Source organism: Papaver somniferum, chromosome 3 (assembly GCF_003573695.1).
Source record: "Papaver somniferum cultivar HN1 chromosome 3, ASM357369v1, whole genome shotgun sequence".
Taxonomy (NCBI): Eukaryota; Viridiplantae; Streptophyta; class Magnoliopsida; order Ranunculales; family Papaveraceae; genus Papaver; species Papaver somniferum.
This window is the reverse complement of record NC_039360.1, coordinates 114,099,421-114,123,791: the sequence shown is the minus strand read 5'-3', so window position 1 is coordinate 114,123,791 and position 24,371 is coordinate 114,099,421. Positions and strand designations below refer to the sequence as shown.

General features: G+C 38.1%; 2 protein-coding genes across 21 annotated transcripts; both read right to left on the bottom strand.

Annotated features, from left to right (window-relative positions):
• Positions 1-664: 664 nt before the first annotated feature.
• Positions 665-5,723, bottom strand: LOC113357096. Of its 20 annotated transcripts, none has more exons than XR_003363443.1 (10): positions 5,486-5,723; positions 5,246-5,334; positions 4,722-5,125; positions 4,240-4,601; positions 3,902-3,962; positions 2,718-2,828; positions 2,460-2,586; positions 2,309-2,371; positions 1,742-1,796; positions 665-1,148 (listed from the first exon to the last, which is right to left on the bottom strand). XR_003363443.1 is itself a non-coding variant. In XM_026600368.1 (10 exons), exons 3-8 carry the CDS (start codon positions 4,755-4,757, stop codon positions 2,310-2,312), a joined length of 474 nt encoding a protein of 157 aa, XP_026456153.1. In that variant the 5' UTR covers positions 4,758-5,125; positions 5,246-5,334; positions 5,486-5,719; the 3' UTR covers positions 665-1,148; positions 1,729-1,796; position 2,309. The 20 variants fall into 20 exon arrangements, 3 of the variants coding, with proteins under 3 accessions (XP_026456153.1, XP_026456151.1, XP_026456154.1); XR_003363446.1 differs by having other exon boundaries at positions 4,566-4,601; XR_003363440.1 differs by having other exon boundaries at positions 2,718-3,962; positions 4,240-4,320; positions 4,525-4,601; positions 5,486-5,721.
• Positions 5,724-8,518: 2,795 nt separating this feature from the next.
• Positions 8,519-10,309, bottom strand: LOC113357095 (E3 ubiquitin-protein ligase RNF185-like). Its single transcript, XM_026600365.1, has 2 exons — positions 10,153-10,309; positions 8,519-9,530 (listed from the first exon to the last, which is right to left on the bottom strand). The coding sequence occupies exon 2, from the start codon at positions 9,519-9,521 to the stop codon at positions 8,838-8,840; it is 684 nt and encodes a 227-aa protein (XP_026456150.1). The 5' UTR covers positions 9,522-9,530; positions 10,153-10,309; the 3' UTR covers positions 8,519-8,837.
• Positions 10,310-24,371: the final 14,062 nt, after the last annotated feature.

Sequence of the window (24,371 nt, the reverse complement as noted above, 5' to 3'; positions counted from 1 at the left end):
AATTTGATGGAAAATTCATCTGGATCAGGTGCCTTATATTGACCCAACAATTTAATAGCTCCAATGCATTCCTCTTCTTCGATATCTCTCCAACCAGGTACACATCTCCTGAGAAATTTGATTGAATTGCACATTTTCAGCTGAGACAATTCTTTGTTGCTGAGATTGAAATATATTTTGGTAATGGGTATTAATTCGAAGTTTTTAACCTAAGCGCATAAAACGGTTCAACAGAGTGGCATTGTGCGAACAAAAAACCCACTCTATCTCTGATGTGCTTCTTAATCCCAAGTGGGCGCTTACAGCATCACCTACTCAATCAACCTTCAGAATTTACAAAAACATTCAAAGATAAATTAATAATCAATTCAAGGTTTTTCTCGTTGACCACCGCTCGAGTTCAGTTCATAATACTGATTCTTTTTATTTTTTTTTATTATTTACACGATGGATGAGGTTAGTAACAAAAAAAAAACGATAAGACAAATAATTCAATGGAAGACAGCATAGCTCATCTAATTCGACTACAATCATCTCCAATTTCCCACGAAATAACGACCCATCGAAATAACGACCCATTAGACAGACCGACACATTTGTCAAACACACATACTAATTCAATACCGCAAACCTGAAAAATACGAATGGCAAATGAGCCAAAAGAAAAGGAAAAGAAAACTATGTTTTATTGAACTTGACAGCATTGGCTACTGCATGCAACTAATCGTAAATCTTGTAGGATGCCAAATATTTTTGGCTTTTCATCAGAATGACCCACTCCGAAAAATTCATAATACACCTATCCACAGATTAACTTTCTCTCAATTTATACTGATGTCCTAATTACACAACGATTGAAGCCCTTCTTATGTGCCTCTCCCTAGTAGTTACTATCAGAGTAAAATCTGTTTGGAGCACAGTCCTCTTCTTAAACTCTTGCACAAACCTACAGTTCAGTACCCTTGCAGTTCAGTACCCGTGTGGTGTCGTTTTCAGCCTGAGCATCAAGATGGGGCGGATAGTGGTAACTGTGAAAAGCTAGGTTTCAACAGTGGCTTGAGATTGTAGGATTCGAGCGTGATCCAAAAGTCAGCTTTGCTATTTATAATCGGTACAAATCCAACTTGGATTGTCGCCACTGCTTTCTCCTGCATGATATGGGTATCCCCAATTGAGCAACCCAACAAACCGTAAAAGGCTTAAAAAATACTGGAGCTACTCTTAGTATCACAAAAAATTAAATACTGGAACTACTCAATGATTTCCAAATTGAGTCGAGAACGGAAGTGTAATTGTTGGTTGACATGACGACATCCTGAAGATTCACACTCATACAGGCAAAGATTGGTCTACCTGTCTCTTGGGCATCCTATTAAAAGCAAGGTACATATTAGCTAGTATTTCGAAATGCACCTATAGGAAATCATTGAGGGCATGGTGATACCATACATTGACACAGAATTAGGTAAAGTTCATATGCAGAGAATTAAAATTTAAAATAAGTAAGTCAAGGTCGCCGAACCATTGCGACAAACTTACTGAGTACCATTAAGGACAATACTTTATAAAAAAGAAATCCAATGCAAATGATTTTTTAAATGTAAATTCAAATGCAAATTCCACAGCAACTAACTCCATTTTTGTCTACGAAACTATAACTATTAAAAGCTATATCTAATCCATTTTTCAGATTCTTTAAAAAATATAGAGCGACGCTCAATTAATTACCGATCAATCTCACCTTCATCTCCCTGGGATCCGAATTCATCACTGACAGGGTATAGCTGTTCGTACACCTGTTGAGAGGCATTAATGATTAATTCTTTATCTACAACACAATCACAAATTAATTGAAGCAACAACAAAATAATAATCTTTAAACTGGGGGTACAGTTCCAAACAGTGAGATAGGAAAGTTTAATACCCATCAAAGCCTGGTGTTCCATTTTAATTAAAAATATCTATTTGATGGAATTGTCGTTATATATGAAACACATGTATAATAGCCTACAATGATATTTTTGTTCTAGACAGGGTAAACACATCAAACACTGGGTATTTAGCATTAGCATGCAAATTTAAGCCTTTCAGGAGCATCTTTAGTTGAGAGTACTACATTACAGAGTGTCAACATTCATCACATTGTAGACAAACCAACATTCTAAAAATCGTACATTTTACTAATAAGTATTCAACAAATTACAATGAGAAAAGGATTTCCTCAATGTTAGTTGATATACAACCACGACCTCAAACACTGGCATAACAAATCAGATACAAAGAATAATAAAAAAATGTAAATACTAACCTTACAACAGCTGGTATTTGTATATAGGGGTACACTTTGGTATCACTTCCGGAGGATATTTCCCTGTAATAACGGCATTCCGCGTTGGTCATAATCGTTGCCATGTTATACTACATTATAGAATGTGCAAACTTTGATCGACAGGGGATACCTTGATAGTTATTCACAAAAGTGGATACAACTACCATTATGGGGCCTACACTGGAGTCGGCCTCGATTGCATCATTACCAACCTGTTTAGCAGCAGAACCCAGAGGGAAATCTTCAATGTGGACCCCCTAACACAGAAATTCAGAGTATGGTTATGCGTACATGTAAGAGACTGCAGTGGAGGTAACCATTCAAACATAACGATGTCAAAGGACGACAATGTATGTTGCGAGTTCACGCATTCAACAAAGATACCCACCGGGATTATGAAGAAGCTGGATGTTGGTGTTGGTTTTATAAAAACCACCACATCTGCATTCAAAAGGTTCCATAAAAGCTGAACACTGTTAACAAAAAGGTAAAGCGGATGCTGCAGAAAGGATGAATCACTTTTAGACATTAGGATTTAAGGATCTATTATGCTTTGGTTAAGCTCGCTATGAAATTGAAAAATAACATCAGTCAGAATAATTATAAGTAGAAGCATCCGTGAAGTAGATTTAACCACATATCCTAAATGAAACAAAACAAATTTAAAGAATCAAATGGGGCTTTTTGATGTCAAAAAATCTTGCCAGACCATGAGACCGTTTTGCAAATATTAAACTAAGACCCATTGCCAACTGAAAGTAAGTTGTTGTTTACCTGCAGAATAAGAGAAAAAATGTAAGAAAATTACTTGAGAGCAAATTCGTTACAGAAATTAACTTTCTACAATAGGAAGAGCTAGAAATTCACGTTAAGAGTTCATCAACTATGACTCTTTCAAAACTCTGCAAAGTTTCAGAACTATCTCAATGATATGATTTCTACTAAAACACAAACCATGTAAAATGAGGGCTAGGATGCTCACTTACAGGTGAGCCATTTGTATGTTGCACTATCTCATAGTGTACTCCCAAATATATGATTCCTCGCGGAGGGACTACAAACTACTAATAATATTAAAATAAGGGTTCTCAGTCAACATTACCTGTTCATGACCCTTGGCAGGTAAAATGATTGGCTATTGAAACCTAATACTCTAATAGAGTAACATTTATACATAAGGGTAAGTATACATTGACTCCAAATACAACAATTTCTACTGAACGCTTAAATCATTATCATGATGGTCCGTTTCAAAGGATTTTTGACTTGGCTGCTCTACTTAATTGAGACCCATATGACTATTGTACCTTAGAAAAATTCATCCGAATAACATAAATAAGAAGTTAGGACATAAACTGCAGACCAAAATGAATTAAAAATGGATTATATCTCACAAATAGGATTCACTAGATTCAATTTTCTCAGAAAACCCCCAGCTTTACTTACCCTGAAATCTAATAAAATGTGGAATTATTCAGGAGAAATCCATTGCAATCAATATTTTTAGATTTAAAAAATGGCGAAGAATTATTCGAGCCCAAACTAATGCCACAGGCAGCAAGTAAGCACTACCTGAAAGCAAATGTAAGGGTGCATTGAGAATCTGTCGTCAGGTTCATCGAAACCCGTCCCACTGTATACCAAACAATAATTTGATTTAAAGATAGGAAGAAAACATAAAAAGACATAAAACCTTTTTCTTTTAACATGGAGTGAAATGGACGGTCGCCAGTACGACATAAAACCTTATTTTTAAAATGGAGAAAAATGCGAGGTGACCTCCAATGAAGCGGAGAAAGCTAGAATTCTAAAAGGTTTCGTTGGTGCACTACCGAATGAAAGATGTCGAATAATAGATAACTTCATTAAGTAATGCCTCATATAAAAATGCTCCTTGACTGATAGTATACCTATATATGCTTTCCAAAAATCTTGCAAAACTTTAGGCAAACAGATAATTACGAATATCATGTACCAAGCAGACGGCAGACCTGGATATATGCAAAATGGCAACAACAGTAAACCTAGAAGTGCGTAGAGTAAGAGGAACAGACGGTTTCAAAGGAAAAAAAACCCATAAAACATTGGGCAATGGTCATAATGCATTGAGATCCTAATCCATGAATCAAAAGAGTAACTACTAATGGTTAGACTTACTTTGCCATGGATGGTTAGATGAATGAAGAGTGACTTACAACGAAGAAAAAGCTTTCAGTAGGTAATAGAGTAGTCTCACCACATGATGACATCGACGGTATGCAAGACACGGGCACTGCAATAGAGTAGTCCCAAATATTCACATCAAGAAGAAGGATGATTCCAGTATTGTCATGCCTAGGTTGAATGTCATCCGGATAAGAAATAAAAGAAATCAAACAGTAGAAATACTTACTCCCCCATTAGAAAGAACAACAGTAGCAGCTTCCATAAGCCCAGATAATGGACTACAAAGAAACCCTAACAACTTTAGGCAAACAGATAATTACGAATATCATGTACCAAGCAGACGGCAGACCTGGATATATGCAAAATGGCAACAGCAGTAAACCTAGAAGTGAGTAGAGTAACAGGAACAGACGATTTCAAAGGAAAAAAAACCCATAAAACATTGGGCAATGGTCATAATGCATTGAGATCCTAATCCATGAATCAAAAGAGTAACTACTAATGGTTAGACTTACTTTGCCATGGATGGTTAGATTAATGAAGAGTGACTTACAACGAAGAAAAAACTTTCAGTAGGTAATAGAGTAGTCTCACCACATGATGACATCGACGGTATGCAAGACACGGGCACTGCAATAGAGTAGTCCCAAATATTCACATCAAGAAGAAGGATGATTCCAATATTGTCATGCCTAGGTTGAATGTCATCCGGATAAGAAATAAAAGAAATCAAACAGTAGAAATACTTACTCCCCATCAGAAAGAACAACAGTAGCAGCTTCCATAAGCCCAGATAATGGACTACAAAGAAACCCTAAAAACTTCAAAAACTGACTCCGCTGAAATTTGAAGACAAAAATTATCCATCCATTAATGCATAATTTTTTTTCAAATTAAATCCATATTCAGAATAAAATTGTAGCAACCAAATCAAAGTGACATAATAAACCTAATTTCAGACACCCAAAAGAGAAAGAGAGAAAGTCATACCTGGTTTTAGGATTGAGATTGTCTGTGTGTGGTTTTATAATTTAGATTCATCTTTGAAGGAACAACATTGAGTTCCTTCGATGCGTTTCTTCTTGATCTATAAATGACAATTAGGGAGACATTGATTCCCATTGATGCGTTTTTCATTGATTCCCACTGAAAGACCCTGATATGCGCCTCAAGCCGTTTTGCATTACTCACATACGTCGGATGGGGCGTTGGAGGTGGGTTAATTCTCGGCCGAGATTTATCTCTTGCACTGAGAGGCAGTTTGGAAGGAATATGAACCGTCGATCAGTTAAAAATAACCATTCATAACCGTTAGATGGGATAGATGAGTATGGATGATGTCTGCCGTAAATCTGATTTGGACCATTTTATAAGGAAAGTGCATTCGGGTTTTGTCCCTATATGATTTGGATTTTACTGCATTCTACCGGGAGGTGTTACTATAGAAAAAATATAGAGATTATTCGAAAATGTTTGGTGTGCCGAAAAGGAGCACCGTGATGTGCACCGTGATTTTGGTGTGAGAGATAGTAAACCCCGCCTTTTATCCCCCTCCTGAATATCTCCCCAAGGACTGTCCTAACAACCCTTGAATTTCTTCACAGTGCAGATCGCGGGACACACCTTCGATGTGTATCATCGCAGAAGATTATTAGGATTCCATGTAAGCACCACTGTGCCAGTTGCCACCATCTCTAATTATAGAGTTGGTATTGTCTTCACTCTCCAGACCACTGTACTACTTCCCAGACTAATGGTGACATGTTATATAATTTATATCATTTGTCCTACCTAACCTATTGTGCTGTTTCAACATAGATCAGTGGAGCTTGAGAAATTCTGTATGCTTGTATATTCCGCACGAACTAGGAATTTGGGTGAATCGGGTCTGAACTTTGAAGCCTTTGGCGTTGAAAGATTAGAGAGCTAGACCAATAGAGATATCAGTGCCCCAGGCACACATTCTTGCACTTACTAAAGGACGCTTAGCCAACGACATAACGAAGATTGGCTTCCTACAAAGATAATATGGATACTGTCATTCTCTTGTAAAAGAGTAGTTCACATCTTGAGATGAGAAATCGCTATAACGTAAGACATGAAATAAAATCATCAAATCAACCTGACCCTAAGAAATGCTATGGAGAAATAAGACGCAAAACGCAAACATTTTAAGTAATCCATTTCTAATTTCCTTCTACTTTGCACCCCCACACCACATGCTGCATGTATCAAACAAACCGTCCCTTGAACGTAGATTCATATCGAAGTACGGTCCCCTTTATAAAATTGCAAATATTATGACTGGCTCACTATCACGTCACAAGTTCTGTAACTTGCCAACACTATGAAAAGATCAATATTGGTCGACCACCACTCGCCCCTCAATTTCATGGACCACCTCTTTCCTTTTGCTGCTGCCGATAGGAATTATGATGTCGACGATCTCTTTCAAACTACCCAATATTTTTACGAACTTACCAAGTGGTTGTGGGGATTTTACAGATTCCAGTAAATAATAGTCAGACAAAACTCAAGCTTCTTGAACCGAGAATACGAATCCTCGGAATCATTTGAACTTTTTGTTTGACAACTACTCGGAAACAAACACCACAAATATTAGCAAGTACTAAGATTTATTAAGTGGGTGCTTAATACTTGATTTATTAGTATGTATTTTCAAGTCAAAAAGGATTGGTTATCTCGACATCAAGCATATACTTGATGATAGAAATCATGTGTTGCGACTTGCAAGCTGATTGAAACAAAGGAAAACGACTTCCACCTTGGACAGCAGCCACACTTGTTTTGGATGGAATACACTCGTACAGAGTACAAATCATATAAGAGATGTGCCTGAGAGTTGTTGATAAAAGTTCAATGGGTGCATGAGAATGTTTAAAGCACGGGGAACTTCCGCTCTGACAGGGTGGTTTCCTACCGTTCTCTCCGCTTCACGGAAAGAGAGGCTAGCCGGATAGCGATAAGGTGAAGACTATTGTGAGAATAGCGGGCAGGGCTGGGACCTATCCATGGGGGGCGAGGGTACTGTCAAAACAAAAACAAATAACCCACAAAAAGTACACTTCTGGAAAGCGAAAGCACTTGAAATATTTTTTCATATAATGTTCGCCAAACCTATCTTTCAACTTCTTCACATGGTTAAGTTTGTCTTCCTTATGATTTGATGCTCTGACTTGGTTGCTCCTGCATATCATCATCATCGATCCACAGAGGAGGCCTGCACAAGGCAACTATCTCTGAATCCAGAGAGCTAAAGCACCTTACCAGACAGCAACTCTGGAAGGATAGACTGATAATGAAGATTTGATAGGAATGGACCCAGTGGTATGGATTCCACTCAACTGGATGTTACTATACAGCCCCACAGCTTCCTTATACAATTTTTATCAGAGCAGGTGAGCAACAAGCACATGAAATAAATATCTGAAGTCTGAACCCAGCAGATATACTATCATCTACTGCAATAATAGAACTGCACAATAGTGGGTGGTGCATAAAGCTAGTGGTCGAAATTACAGTTCAATATTCGCATAGCATACCCAAAAAGAAGCTTATCTTTATCAGTACTGGATTACATAATCAAATGATTACTCTCGGGTAACTTGCACGAGGTCTTGAGTTTAGGAATGAATCATTGCAAATCCCTTTCGCCTAGGAATGGATCACTGCAAGTCCCTTTCGCCTATGCTAAGAAGATCAACACTGATACCGGATAAGTTGGTGAAAAGCCACAGCCTACAATGTTTACTGAACATGCCTGACTAGGATAAAATTTCAAGAGTACAGAATAATAAACAAACCTCACACACCCTAGTAAAACAATTCATAGAATAGCCAAATCCTAACTCCAAACAAAAAAAAAGATGGAAATACCACCATAAAACAAAAAATAATAAAGGAACCAGAAAAAATAGTAAAGCAACCAGCGAAGACGGTAAAGGAATTAAAGCAAAATCGAGGAATAACATCAACTGTGATGATTGATAACTACACAGTATGGAAGTAAGGTTCATACTTGGCAAATTAAAATGTATCAACACGTGAATCCATTTGGGTACAAGTTGACGTTGCATTCCGGCAGAGACAATTTTATGACTAGTTCATTCAGATGTCCAACACTGGAACTAATATATACAATAGAGGAAAACCATTTTCAGAAATAGGGAGTGACACTGCAGTTTACATGAACTGCAGGGAAAATAAAACATTGTGAAGTATTATATAAACAATTTCTTCGCTCATTAAGAAGAACAATAAATAGACCTAATGACTTAAAACAGATGAGAATTACCATCATAGATAAATTCAGCTTCTACATTTAGGAATAAACCAGAGCAAGTATCACAAAGACACCAACCATCAAAAGAAGCATTTTCAGATACGAATCTGCTTGTTGTCCTTGAGTAGGCTGCGGGAAACCATGTGCATGCCCCCCATGAAACGAATTAGTATATCCATATGGAAAACCAGCAGTTGACCCGTACATAGTAGTATCAGGAAATCCATGCACTTGAAGATTAAATAATGAAGGAATTAAACCACCAAAAGCTGCAGAAAGCGTAAAATTCCCAAACCTAGCTGTTGCCATTGGCGCAAAGCCACCAGCGAAGCCACCAGCGAAGCCACCAAACCCATGCTGATGAAAATGGTTTGGATCTGGAGGTGGGGCTGTCTCGGGTCTCTGACCCGATGGACGATTAGGAATATTAACGCCAGGAATAGACTTGGATCTTGGGTCTGTCGGTGTTTTCCCCCTACCATATAAAGGAACGAGTTTCTCCTCTTGTATAAGAGCCTTACAAACAGGACACTCTTGCGAATGAGAGTGAATATGAAGCCATTTGTAAAGACATGGCCAACAGAAGAGGTGGCCACAAAGAGTCACAATCGGGTCTTGAGCTAGTTCAAAACAGATGTTACATTCAAAGCTACCAGCATCATTGCTACCATTTCCTGAGCAAGAAGGGCTTTGGGGCTTTGAGTCCCCAAACCCACTGGCCATATTCAAAACCTAGAAATTCAGAAAGTCTAATCATCATCTACACAAAACTAGGATCAAAACCAAAGAGAAAAAAAAAAGAATAAATTCGAAACTTCATATAGTAATACGATTATCATTAAAAACTTAAGAAACCTATTCCCTGCACTAATCTTCTATGAATTGGAATCCTAAATATCTGATTTGGAACCATATCTATAACACATTCCAAAACCCTCTATTTGTCCAGTTAAATAACCAGCAACCCTAGATTCTCAGAAACACAAATTTACACGAAATCAGGAGATAAAAAAATCACCAATTCAATAGAGGCAAAGAAACCACTTTGTGAACAATAGCATGTGATAGAAAGGATTAAACTCAAACCCTATAATCCTAAACACAATTTCCACCGTTAACACCCCTAATTTTAAATCCAATAATGAAGAAATTCAAAAGCAGCACAATTCAAGAAACGAAAACATTAAGAATTCAACAACTAAAACAAAAAATCGAAGCTTAAATCAGCCTAGCAACCCTAATTAACGCAAACTTAAAATTAAAAACTAGAAATACAGATCCAATGCAAGCATTCATCATATTAATCCCTAATCAACATAAAATTACGACAAGATCTAAAGTGGGAGAAATTCACCTTAAACTGGCGAATCCAATTAACCCGGCAAATAAAGTTATGCGTGTGTGTGAATCTCTTCAAATCAGATTGAAATATAGAGAAAATTAAGACTTCGGATCGCTTTTTTAGATTTGGAAGGTTCGAGGCTTTTCGTTTTTATTTAGAGATTAAAAACTCGACCAATTTATATGATAGTCTCGTTTGTTATATACAAAAGTGAGAAACTGAAATACAGACCGTTGATATTGACAAGTGTTTGAGTTTAAAATAGTGTGTAAATGGAGATTAACACCTAATGGTAATGGTCTTGGAAACTGGTGAATTTATTACCTGGAATTAATAGTGCCTGGATAGCATCAGATCATGTGCATTACTAATCTTCTCGGATCAAATCGAGTTTCTCTTGTAACAAGTTTTATGGTTTCTTATCGTAGGACTAGATAGATTGCTAGATACAACAACATCTGATCTAAAATCAATGACTCATAGTGTCTTAAACACTTGATAGAGTTATGGTTAAATGCGAATTGTCAACGTTTCCTTTTGTTTTCTTATTTTAACCTCGATTTTCCCATTGATTTTGGGCAAACTTTGACCTATTTGACGTACAGTTCGTTATTGTCTGTGGGAATCCTTCCCGTAAGAAACAAAGAAAGAAGAAAAGAAAAACCAAGTGCAGCCAAACAACTACGGTATTCATGCTCTCCAAGTCGCCGTTAGTCAATCACTACTCCCCTGAACTAATTCTCGTGTTCTCTAGATTTTTTTTTTCTTCTTAAACAACGCCACCTAGCTCAGCTGGTCATCCCCTTCTACAAAGGTTTCATGCGCGTTTTAGAAGGTTTCAGGTTCGAGTCCCAGGTGGCGCAATATTGCAGAATTTCACATGGAAGGTAGAGTTAGCTTGTCCCCCTTGCGACATAATTAGCCTCCTATCCGTTTCGGCTTCCTTGGCTGATTCCTCATGAGGCTCGCTGGTAGGCTAGCACGGTGTAGTAGCAAATAGTTAACAAAGATAGGTGGCATGATCTGGAGCGGTGACACGCCAAAGACGACACTAGATGAAGCATCGAATCAGGCTAGCATGGTGTAGTAGCAAATAGTTAACAAAGATAGGTGGCATGATCTGGAGCAATGACACACCAAAGACGACACAAGATGAAGCACCGAATCACCTTCTATACGCTAGGCGCGCTAAAAGAGAAATCTACCAAACGAACATAAGGCAAGCACGTGTAAAGCATTGAATCGGATCTGACGAGTGACGTACATCGGGAGTCAAAGCAATAACTACATTAACAAGGCACGGGCGATGAGCAGAAGAGTCAAGTCATGGTGGGCCCGGGAACAGAAGATAAGATGCTCGGATCGGGTATAACAAAAAACATCGGATCAAGGAAGATCGAGTATGAACAAACCAGGCGAGATATATCGGGAGATCCATCCCTCGGAAGACTCCTGGGCTAATCATCAGTCATCGGGAGAAGACTCGGGGTGAACCTCTGACAGGATCATCAAGATAGATGGGATGTGACTAACACTGAATCCTTGTTGTATGAACACTTCAGCCTATAAATATAGACTCTTGTAGTGAGAGAAGGGCAAGTAATTTGTAAGTAAGTAAGAGGAGAAATTAAGTATTTTTGAGAGCTTTCTTCCTTGTAAACTTGAGAAAAGTAATAAGATCATCCGTTCATCCCATGGATATAGGTAATCATGTCGAACCACGTATATCTTGTGTTCATATGAGTCTCTTAGTTGCCCACCTTACTATGTTTTCATATTGATTGTTGGATGTAGTTGTATGATTTTCTACACCTACATTCTAGCGTCGACTAAGGGGGCCGAGTAACATCTTTAGATACCTTGAAAAACGATCAAAAAGAGTAGAATCTAAAGCTCTTAATCATCTATGATGTTAGTTGAAGCTAAAAGAGGAACTCTTGTAGTTAGTTTTAAAGATTATATTTGTAGACGTGTTACATATTTATAACCATGAGTTTGCTGAACTCATGGGATTGTTTTGTTATCTTTGAAAAGTCGATGTTTCCATTTCTTTTAAAACTTAGGTTGTTTCGATTTCGGGTTATGTGCTCATGATAAAGTTGCAAGAAAGTGATATTTCTGTAGGTTCCTTTCGCTAAATGAGTTGTTAGAAAGATTCACAAGCTCCCAAAATAACATCTATGATGTTTGGTTGAAGTTGTAGGAACCTTCATCTCACCAGCTAGCAGAGAACTACGAGGGTTTACGTTTCAAGTTAAAATCTTCAAAATCTGAGAAAGCGACGTTGTCGGATCGTACCACCGTCGCTAAATCGGCTCAAAACCATTGAGTTAGGTTGTTGAGGTCGATACCTGATCGTTGTCGTAGGCGTCAAAAATAAATTACTTTCTCACTACTCAAAATATAAAATATAGCAAGGGAAAGAAATGATCGTTCCCACAGAGAGGTCTTGGGTTGACAATATGTTTTAGTTTCTTAAAGATAACAATGGGGGTTTCTGATTTTGATATACTAGAATAAAATAAAAGCAAAACAAATAAATAAAAGCACACAATTCAAATATGTGAAAGGATTGGTCAAGGATATCGTTTTCATCCATAAACATGCTTTTCAACAATAACTAGAATTGATATTTAATCCTAACTTTATTAAGAGTCCTAAGATATCTTGATCGCAAGTATATCTCGCTAATTCCCCGATTTCATCACAATCACATCAAAAGATGCATATGTGAATTCTTCCTAGAAAGCAACCTAAAGTGTAAAAGCACAATTAAGTTTAACTCCCTAAAAGCATTGAGTTCTATGGAATAAGACTAATCAAAGCAATCGAACGTGTAAAAGCACTAATCCGATTTAATCAAGGTTATGATCCACTTGTGACTACTAGGATGCATCACTACAAGCAATACTCACAATTATGCTACTTGCAATCAGGAATTATCACTTTTACGTATAATAACCCTAATCTAGCAATAGAGATGAAAACTAATTCAATCGATTCGCGACTCGACTAAACATGCATTCAAATCATATAACAATATTAATAGTGAATCATAAACAACAAAGTATGGAGACAAAACTAATTCATTGCATAAAAACCATGGTTGGAATTCCAACTTATTCCTTAACCAAGATAAGATTATCTAAACATGTGAATGGGGTTCATAAGAAGAAGAAAAAGAAAACCTATCATGTTTCTAAACCCTAGAACACAAAAGTAGAGACGAAGATTCTCCGAATAACCGTGAGTTTCTCCCTTTAATAGCCTCCAACTTGCCAAACTCGTGCAAGTATAATCTGCACGTCCAACACCTTCATGGGCTAGCATGTGAACACTAGAGCCCATCCCAAGTTCACCTGAGTTAGCTACTGGATCGGCGAGTCAACTCGATGTACTCTGATCAGGCTTACACTTCCAATCTTTCCCTGCACAACATACACATTCCATACAATCCAATTCCTTCACTCACAACCCATCAGTCCCAGTTAACTCCAAAGGCAGTAGTACACTTCAGACTACAGATTCAAGCCTCCGTATTGCTGCTCTCCAAACCACAACCAATGCCTCCTCAACAGCAAAACCATCAATCCTATTCTTGAGCCATACTTAAGTCACTGCTAACTTGCAGCTACATATGCCTGCCACTGCAACACCATTCAACATTAGACTTCAAATTCCCTTCTGCTCTTGCTGAATCCATTTCAGGCACAAACAAACCCCCAGGGCAGTAACCCATGTAACTGTAACTTCCTAGCCTTGGTACCACTTCCTTCTCTGCATGCCATTGCAACTGCCCTTTCTTCATTATAGATCAAGCCTTCACTGCTTCCCTGTAATTCCAGCAACGAGCCAATGATCTAACCTTTGTATTTGCAATCACAGCTCCAATCCTAAATACAATCACTGCCGAACCAGCCACAAGTTTAACCTTGCTCAAGCTCTCAAATAACCAGGTTCTCTATTTCCTTGCTGCTCAAACATCACCAGTTCAGCTCCTTTTGACTGCAACACAATCCACCAGAAACTGCATCACAAACTCCGTAGCAGCACACATAATCTACCATATACCATCACTGCCTGAAGTTCTCCCATTCTCTCAGTAGCCTCGAATCTCATAACCACCATAACAAATCCATATCACCAGTTTCAGTCGCAACTTCATGTAACAAATCTCAGCAACATCAACTTTATCTCAGGCTCAGCCATTTAGTAACAAACACTATGACCTGCAATCTGTACCTGTCCTAAAACATTCATCTATATTCATTCTTGAGCCAACACACCACTTCCCTGCAATGCACTACCAACAACTCATTACAAGCCCGGGCAGCAACACCAGAATCAAGACAACACTGTCCATTAGCTCTAGCACCTGAACTGCAATTTAATCACCAACTGAACTCAGTTCAAGAAACCCTATCAATCCACAGCAACAAACCAATATCAACTCCAATTGCACTCCACAGTCCACCTGCAAACCCATTTCAACTGCAACAACATCATACTCCCTGTAATTCCTATCATGCGTCTATACATTCACTTCAGACCCTGCCAATTCCAGTTTCAAAAACTAGTTGATCAACAGCAGCTACAGCAGCTCAATTTCCTTCCTTGTCCTCCTACAGATCTTCTAGAACAAAACCCACTCTGCTCCTGTCGAATTCAACACCAAAGAAACCCAACTGAAATTTCCATTATCAATCTCCTCACACCCATGAAGAACAACAACATCAGTAACCCTAATCTCCCCTGATTCTTATGGCAGAAAACCCCATTTCTTTATAATCTGTTTCTGGAATTTCATCTGAGAACCCTAATTTCTCCAAGACAATAACAACAACAGTAGCAGCTGTAATTCATCTTCATCTCGTGAATCGATTTAAGCCTCTTCTTCTCTGGATTTCTCAGTCTCAGGTGCCGCCACACTTTACAGGCAGAGAAAACGAAATTCAAGATAATGATGAGGGAAATGACTTCTCTCTGACATTTAGGTTGACATATTAGGTTTTGTGTAAGAATGGAAGTGGAAATAGCCACTCAGGGAGAGTGGATGAGGGCTACCCAAGGATTCTCTAGACACCTAACCAGTTCATATATGGCTTGTCGGTTTCGGAAGACCGACAGCCTAATTCCTTTCTTAACTCCATTGTCAGTTTGGAGCAACTGACAGTTCATTCTTCCGCTCCTTCTCGCACACCTTAGACCGCTCCAAGAATAGCTTCCATGTGAATTGACCTTTGTGCTCCTTTTCGCTCCAAATGGCTAATTTCTTTTTCTTTTGCTCATAATGACTCTAAAGTACCTAAATAACTCAAAAGCACACATAAGATACATAATTTACATGAAAACTCGCAAAGAAAGCATAAACAATTGATATAAAACTAGGTGTTTATCACACCTATCAAATTCCCCACACTTAGACTTTGCTAGTCCTCGAGCAAATCAAACAAAATAATTTTACAAAAATACATACAACTCCGTGTCGTCGAGGCTACGGTCACACTTAGCACGTATAACAAGCCTTTAAACCCCTAGGTGTTCCTAGTGGACGAGTTTTAGTCACGTGAAGGTTTACAAGAGGTGTACCTACAAAACCTATACTTCCAAACTCCAGCCACCTGTGAAAATTTAAGAAATGCTCTAAATATTTTTATTAATTGGCATACTATCAATGATTACAAGAGGAAGTACCCACTTTCAAATCCAATTCTTAAATTAATGATATAGCTTCATTCGGAATGTTGAACACAACCACAATACTCGGAATCTAATCAACCACAATCACATGCAAAGATTAAGAAGATGGATATATAAAGTAGATGGTGGCGGACTGTTGTCTAAGGTGAACAGTGTTTCCCATATCTGTCTGAAGGTCACTGCCAAAACAAACCTAAAAATCCTATTGGATTGAGCTACTGGTATGAATACTAATATCAACATGACTGGCATATACAAGGGAACCAGCGGTCGACAAACTTAATTCTAGATCAATTCACTGACATATACAAGGGAACCAGTGATCGATTTTATTCAACATAATAATAATATTTTTATTTTTATTTTTTTCTTTTTTTTTTCTTTTTTTTCAAATCGACAACATGATTGGATCTTTTGGATCCAAGCGCATGATTCTTGTCAGCAGATTACATGGTAATTCCCATGGATCCTGCATTCCACGCTTGCTTAGGCGACGGAGACAGGGAGACACGCACATATTGCTATCCAAGTGTCAATCTTTTTTTTTTTCTTTTTTTTTTTTTTGTAGTAACTCAATCACTCTATTTCATCCTAGCAGTGATAACAATTCGATTTTGGTGCCCCGCCAAATCACTTAGAGAAACAATAGACAAATATGGAAAAATAAAAATAGAACGCGATATGGTGACGACTCCGAGATATGGTGACAACTAACATATTATTTATTTTTATATTTTGTTCGTTTTCATATGAATAGACTCTACTAATGGGTTCCTCAACTCCTACAACCACGATGTTTCCGTTAGTGTAAGGCACAAGTTTCTAGACTTAGGAGTTTATCATCTTCTTTTTCTTTTTCTTTTTTTCTTTTTTTTTTAGTTTTTCTTTTCTCTTATAAACACAAGGGAAAACTAACAAGGCTAAAAACTCTATATGAGAACACTTCCCCACACTTAAACTTTACATTGTCCTCAATGTAAAATTTTGTCATTCAAAGTAAGTTCAAGATGGGAAATTCATAACATGATATATATACACAATAAGAAAATAAAATGCATAATAAAAACTGATACTCCAACTCATAGGTATTTCTGAACAATAGAGGATAAACACTAAACAAGCTATTTAGTTGGCATCTAATCCCAAGTCAGCCAATATATATACCTCATCGTCAAGAAAAAATTCCATCTACTTAGAAAGGCTAATGTTTATTCTAAATTGTTCAAAAATCTCTAAAAGTTGGAGTTTTGATATGCAAATATCCAAAATAAGAAAATAAAGATAAAAGACTTGAGAAATAAAAAGATAGAGATAGATACACAAAACCAGTGGGTTGCCTCCCATTTAACGCTTGGTTTAAAGTCGTCAGCCGACTTGCAAGACGAATTCTCCATACACTAATAATCGGAAAAGTTGGGGATCCACCCATAGCACCTGGTTCGCAAACACTAGCTTCACGCAAATATTAGTAATATAAAACAGATCGAAGCCATTAACCGATAAAAGCTTCCCCCAGACTTATTCTTGTCCACACTTGGAAGTGTATAAACAACATAGAATTCAGGAACTTCCACTGTTTCTTGTTCCAAAACCTGCATAGTATGAGAATCTAATGTTTCTAATGGTGGATAACGAGAAACAAAGTCATTTAACAATGTTTCCGAAGCACATACATTCAAACCAATAAGAGGTAAAGGAGAAGAATCAATATGCAAAGGGTTAAACAAACCTATCACAATCTCTTGTATCACGGAATCCTCTTCATCCTTGAAAAACTCAAGTGAATTATTCACCTCTTGTATATCATAGTCCTCTATCAAACCTTGCAACCATTCTTCATTCGTTTCTGCCTTAACCAAAGTCTCGACATAAACCTCATCATTACAATCATTTGCAAGCTCAATTGGGTCTTCCACAATATTGGTCATATCGGTCACGTTCTCAACATACTCGTCATCATTAGGCTCAAACCTTGTTGCAAGGAAGTTCTGTAAAACACTAGTTTCATCATACACATGTACCTTTTGACTAGGTGTTTGATCATTATAAAGATCAAGAGTTGAGTCAACTACACTAATGTCATCAAATATCTCCAAAGGTTGGTCCTTTTCAACACAATCAACTTCGTCTTCATTTTCAGACTCACCGTAATAAGAATCGTCGTTAGTTTCCCAACCTTTATCACGACGTCATTTAAGTTCCATACGAATGGTCCTACTAATTTCATCGACAAGCTCTTCCGAGGCTCCATCATCTTCCAACTTGTATAATTTCTGTGCAAGTTTCCTGACGTTCACACGCTTACCACCATTGACTACAATAAGTTCTCTTTCCCATGACTCTTCCTTTTGAATGGGTGAATGATCATAACTATGATCCGGAGTCGGGTAAGAAAAAGTGTTGCATAAATTGGTTTGTGCGACGTTCTCTCTACCACGGTCAAGTTGGTCTAGTCTTTGTTGCATGTCTTGCAATCCATTCATAATCTACATACAACTCGAATGAAGCCAATTAAAAGTAGAATTATCCCACCTTGGTGCTTGACTTACATACCCACTACAAGGTTGTTGTTGATATGTATGAAAATCACCGTAAGGTTGTCTAGGATATGCATCATAGCCAATAAATTGGTTTTGATTGTATCCCATAGATGGTGGGTAATTGTCATAGTGTTGAGGAGGTTGAAAACCTTATCCATTGCTCCAATATGCTCCGTCCATAGTATTGGTACCTGAAATAAGATTCTCAAACCAAGTTTAAAAACCAGAAAATAAGAAATGTATAAACAAAATAAAAACAAAACTGAAAACAAAAAATAAGAAACCAAAAACAAGTGACAACCGCTGCCTCCCCGGCAGCGGCGCCAAAATTTGATCGTTGTCGTAGGCGTCAAAAATAAATTACTATCTCACTACTCAAAATATAAAATATAGCAAGGGAAAGAAATGATCGTTCCCACAGAGAGGTCTTGGGTTGACAATATGTTTTAGTTTCTTAAAGATAACAATGGGGGTTTCTGATTTTGATATACTAGAATAAAATAAAAACAAAACAAATAAATAAAGCACACAATTCAAACATGTGAAAGGATTGGTCAAGGATATCGTTTTCATCCATAAACATGCTTTTCAACAATAACTAGAATTGATATTTAATCTTAACTTTATTAAGAGTCCTAAGATATCTTGATCGCAAGTATATCTCGCTAATTCCCCGATTTCATCACAATCACATCAAAAGATGCATATGTGAATTCTTCCTAGAAAGCAACCTAAAGTGTAAAAGCACAATTAAGTTTAACTCCCTAAAAGCATTGAGTTCTATGGAATAAGACTAATCAAAGCAATCGAACGTGTAAAAGCACTAATCCGATTTAACCAAGGTTATGATCCACTTGTGACTACTAGGATGCATCACTACAAGCAATACTCACAATTATGCTACTTGCAATCAGGAATTATCACTTTTACGTATAATAACCCTAATCTAGAAATAGAGGTGAAAACTAATTCAACCGATTCGCGACTCGACTAAACATGCATTCAAATCATATAACAACATTAATAGTGAATCATAAGCAACAAAGTACGGAGACAAAACTAATTCATTGCATAAAAACCATGGTTGGAATTCCAACTTATTTCTTAACCAAGATAAGATTATCTAAACATGTGAATGGGGTTCATAAGAAGAAGGAAAAGAAAACCTATCATGTTTCTAAACCCTAGAACACAAAAGTAAAGACGAAGATTCTCCGAATATCTGTGAGTTTCTCCCTTTAATAGCCTCTAACTTGCCAAACTCGTGCAAGTATAATCTGCACGTCCAACACCTTCATGGGCTAGCATGTGAACACTAGAGCCCATCCCAAGTTCACCTGAGTTAGCTACTGGATCGGCGAATCAACTCGTTGTACTCTGATCAGGCTTACACTTCCGCTCTTTCCCTGCACAACATACACATTCCATACAACCCAATTCCTTCACTCACAACCATCACCCATAACTCCAAAAGGCAGAGTACACTTCAGACTACAGAGCAAGCCTCCGTATTGCTGCTCACCAACCAAGCACAACCAATGTCTCAACAGCAAAATCAATTATTCTTGAGCCATACTTAAGTCACTGCTAACTTGCAGCTACATATGCCTGCCACTGCAACACCATTCAACATCAGATTCAAATCCCTTCTGCGCTTGCTGAATCCATTTCAGGCACAAACAAACCCCCAGGGCAGTAACCCATGTAACTGCCAACTTCCGAGCCTTGGTACCACTTCCTTTCTGCCTGCCATGCAACTGCCCTTTCTTCATAGATCAAGCCTTCACTGCTTCCCTGTAATTCCAGCAACGCAGCCAATGATCTAACCTTTGTATTTGCAATCACAGCTCCAACCTAATAAACCACTGCGAACCAGCCACAAGCTTAACCTTGCTCAAGCTCTCAATAACCAGTTTCTCCATTTCCTTGCTGCTCAAACATCACCAGTTCAGCTCCTTTTGACTGCAACACAATCCACCAGAAACTGCATCTCAAACTCCGTAGCATCACACATAATCTACCATATACCATCACTGCCTGAAGTTCGCCCATTCTCTCAGTAGCCTCGAATCTCATAACCACCATAACAAATCCATATCACCAGTTTCAGTCGCAACTTCATGTAACAAATCTCAGCAACATCAACTCTATCTCAGGATCAGCCATTTAGTAACAAACACTATGACCTGCAATCTGTACCTGTCCTAAAACATTCATCTATATTCATTCTTGAGCCAACACACCACTTCCCTGCAATGCACTACCAACAACTCATTACAAGCCCGGGCAGCAACACCAGAATCATGACAACACTGTCCATTAGCTCTAGCACCTGAACTGAAACTTAATCACCAACTGAACTCAGTTCAAGAAACCCATTCAATCCACAGCAACAAACCAATATCAGCTCCAATTGCACTCCACAGTCCACCTGCAAACCCATTTCAACTGCAACAACATCATACTCCCTGTAATTCCTATCATGCGTCTATACATTCACTTCAGACCCTGCCAATTCCAGTTTCAAAAACTAGTTGATCAACAGCAGCTACAGCAGCTCAATTTCCTTCCTTGTCCTCCTACAGATCTTCTAGAACAAAACCCACTGCTCCTGTCGAATTCAACACCAAAGAAACCCAACTGAAATTTCCATTATCAATCTCCTCACACCCATGAAGAACAACAACATCAGTAACCCTAATCTCCCCTGATTCTTATGGCAGAAAACCCCATTTCTTTATAATCTGTTTCTGGAATTTCATCTGAGAACCCTAATTTCTCCAAGACAATAACATCAACAGTAGCAGCTGTAATTCATCTTCATCTCGTGAATCGATTTAAGCCTCTTCTTCTCTGGATTTCTCAGTCTCAGGTGCCGCCACACTTTACAGGCAGAGAAAACGAAATTCAAGATAATGATGAGGGAAATGATTTCTCTCTGACATTTAGGTTTTGTGTAAGAATGGAAGTGGAAATAGCCACTCAGGGAGAGTGGATAAGGGCTACCCAAGGATTCTCTAGACACCTAACCAGTTCATATATGGCTTGTCGGTTTCGGATGACCGACAGCCTAATTCCTTTCTTAACTCCACAGTCAGTTTGGAGCAACTGACAGTTCATTCTTCTGCTCATTCTCGCACACCTTATCCCGCTCCAAATACAGCTCCCATGTGAATTGACCTTTGTGCTCCTTTTTGCTCCAAATGGCTAATTTCTTATTCTTTTGCTCATAATGACTCCAAAGTACCTAAATAACTCAAAAGCACACATAAGATACATAATTTACATGAAAATTCGCAAAGAAAGTATAAACAACTGATATAAAACTAGGTGTTTATCACACCTATCAATACCTACGGTGTTTCATTAAAGTGTTTTGATAAAAGTTCCTTTTTTTTCCTGTAAGTTTGTGAGAGTGTGGAGTCGAATGGAAAACTAAAAGAGTCCTAGGGTAAGATTATCCTTGATGTATTTTGAGGAAACCATAGAGAGAGGAGAATCGTATTCAGTTCACGCCTTAATCACAATGTTTGAGTGGTGATTCCGTCAAGTTTCAATTAAGGAAGTCACCACATCAAAATTCGACTAAAGTTACTTTTCGGACCACTCGTACGACTGAGTAATGATACCTGGTAGAAGGAATGTTGAGACAAATAAGGATTAATGCATAGGTAAATTACTGATAGCGACGTATTGGTAACCTATTTCACAAAAAATGTCCTAGTAATCAAACAAACTAATTTGTTGAGTTCAGCGTGACAAAAATAGGAGAATCGTACTTATGTCTGAGTACTGTCGAACTAACAGAACCTTTTTACCGTAGTTTCTTTATAAAACCTTTTCAAAAACAGTTCAAAGTGAGATGTTGTATGTTTTGCTAACGTAGGTAAAATTCTTGGAGGAAAAAGTGTACCCGATCCGATGGCCAGCACTTCGGGGACTGGCAGGATTCTAAGACATCGAACGGTGGCAGGAACCAGCATGCAAGAGGGAGTTACAGACTCGCGACAGGAGAGTATCCATCGGTCGCGACCCAAGGAGAACCGAGTGCCAGCTGTGGGAATGGCAACTGTTAACAAGGAGGTCAACTTGGGCCAGGACGATGACCACACTTTCTGATATAGTACACGGAAGCGATTTGAAAACAAGGAGAATCCACTCCTTAAAAGCAACAGATAAACACTCCAATCCAGGAGCAAAGTGACGATAAAAACTCTAATCCAAGAGTTAACGCAAATATAATAATCAATATAGATGATTAATAAAGAAACAGGTTCAAAGACCAAAGAACTTACTTGTTCATAAACATTCAAAAAGGCGAGCTAATCCAAAATAATTACAATGATAAAGAAACAAGATACTTATAGTTCTAACTAGGCCTAATAGACTCTTGACTGACCATAACTTCACATACGTGTGAAGTTTATCCTAATAACTTTACTAACAAGATATTCCGGATAACCTCTATTGACTTAACTTAATAGACCCGTAAATTAACCAACTAACAAAATGAAGCAAATCTTATGAAAACGGACTCAATAATAGATATGGAATACTAGCACGACTCGCATAAGAAATGGCCTTAAATACGTCCTGTATCAGGCTCCCCTACTGCGACGAAACTCGTCTCGAGTTTATACTGGAAATGACAGGTCGAAGAAACGATCTTTATATTCCCACATCCTTTGAAGCAGCTTGACCTCGAGTTGTGCATAGGAATCACCAAGTGTTCGCAAAACGAATTATAGTTCGCAAAAGAACTTGAATTTTGTTTAGCACGTTGCTTGGTGTTTGGCTTCAGATGTATAAAATCCCATAAAGAGGACGGCTGCACTTCACAATATTTAGATAATGGGTCTTCGTAATGATAGGGAGCAGATAAACCAGCATCCGTTGACACGTTGGCTGAACTTAACACGCCATTATGGTGAGAAACAACAATCCGAAATGTACCTGAAAGCGGAACAAATTTGGAACCTCCCAATACATCTCTTTCTAGCACTGCATCAACAACTGGCTCTTTTTGTTCAGTTAATTTTTCCGGCAAACTTTCTTCATCTACTGTCTCAAGCCTACCATACTTCAAGTTTGTAGCTTGTTCCTTTGGATTAGGACGTGGTACTAGAATGATTTTTGTCTTCTCCCACATAAATTCATATGTGTTATCACAACTCCTATATACAGCGCCGATGTCGGACAACCACGGTCTTCCCAACACGATATTACCAATATCTATGTCAACTACTTCACAGATGATGGTGTCAGAATAAAACTTACCAAATGAAAATGGTAGCCTACAAACTCCAATACAAGTGATTAATCTGTTCTTGTCACATTCAGTTTGATCCGGATAAGGGTACCAATCCATTTCCATACCCAGGGCCTCCACTTTTCTTCGTGACACCGTGTTATCAATGCACCCTCCATCAACTATAAATCGGCAGACACTGCCATTAATGGTTCCAGGAAATTTAGGCAACCTGCTTTTTTGACCATTTGAATTATAAGCACTCTCCATATTGCAGGTAGCTACTGCATATAGCCATGATGATAAACCTTAGACAAAACGTGACGAATTATTTGGACGAGAGTTAAGGGACTGCTTGTGTTCACCTATGGACACCAAGACCAAACGAAACTATTTTTCTTATTTCCTTAACCGAACAAACCTTTTTTTATTCCGGTAGTAACAAATTAGGGTTCCTGAAGTATGTCAAAAATTGAGCAACAGAACCGCGTACGAGATACTCACTGAAACATGATGACAAGATGCACCTGAATCTTCAACTGACTACACCTTGAAACAAGATCAACGACTTTTTTTCCTGATAAAATATCTAGATTGCACGGGAATCCTCAACCGATTCTTCTAGATAATACTTCGCAGATGAATAACAACATCAGGAATGAATGGTAGCTCTGAATCCACCTGATATAGCACACGGAAGCGATTTGAAAACAAGGAGAATCCACTCCTTAAAAGCAACAGAT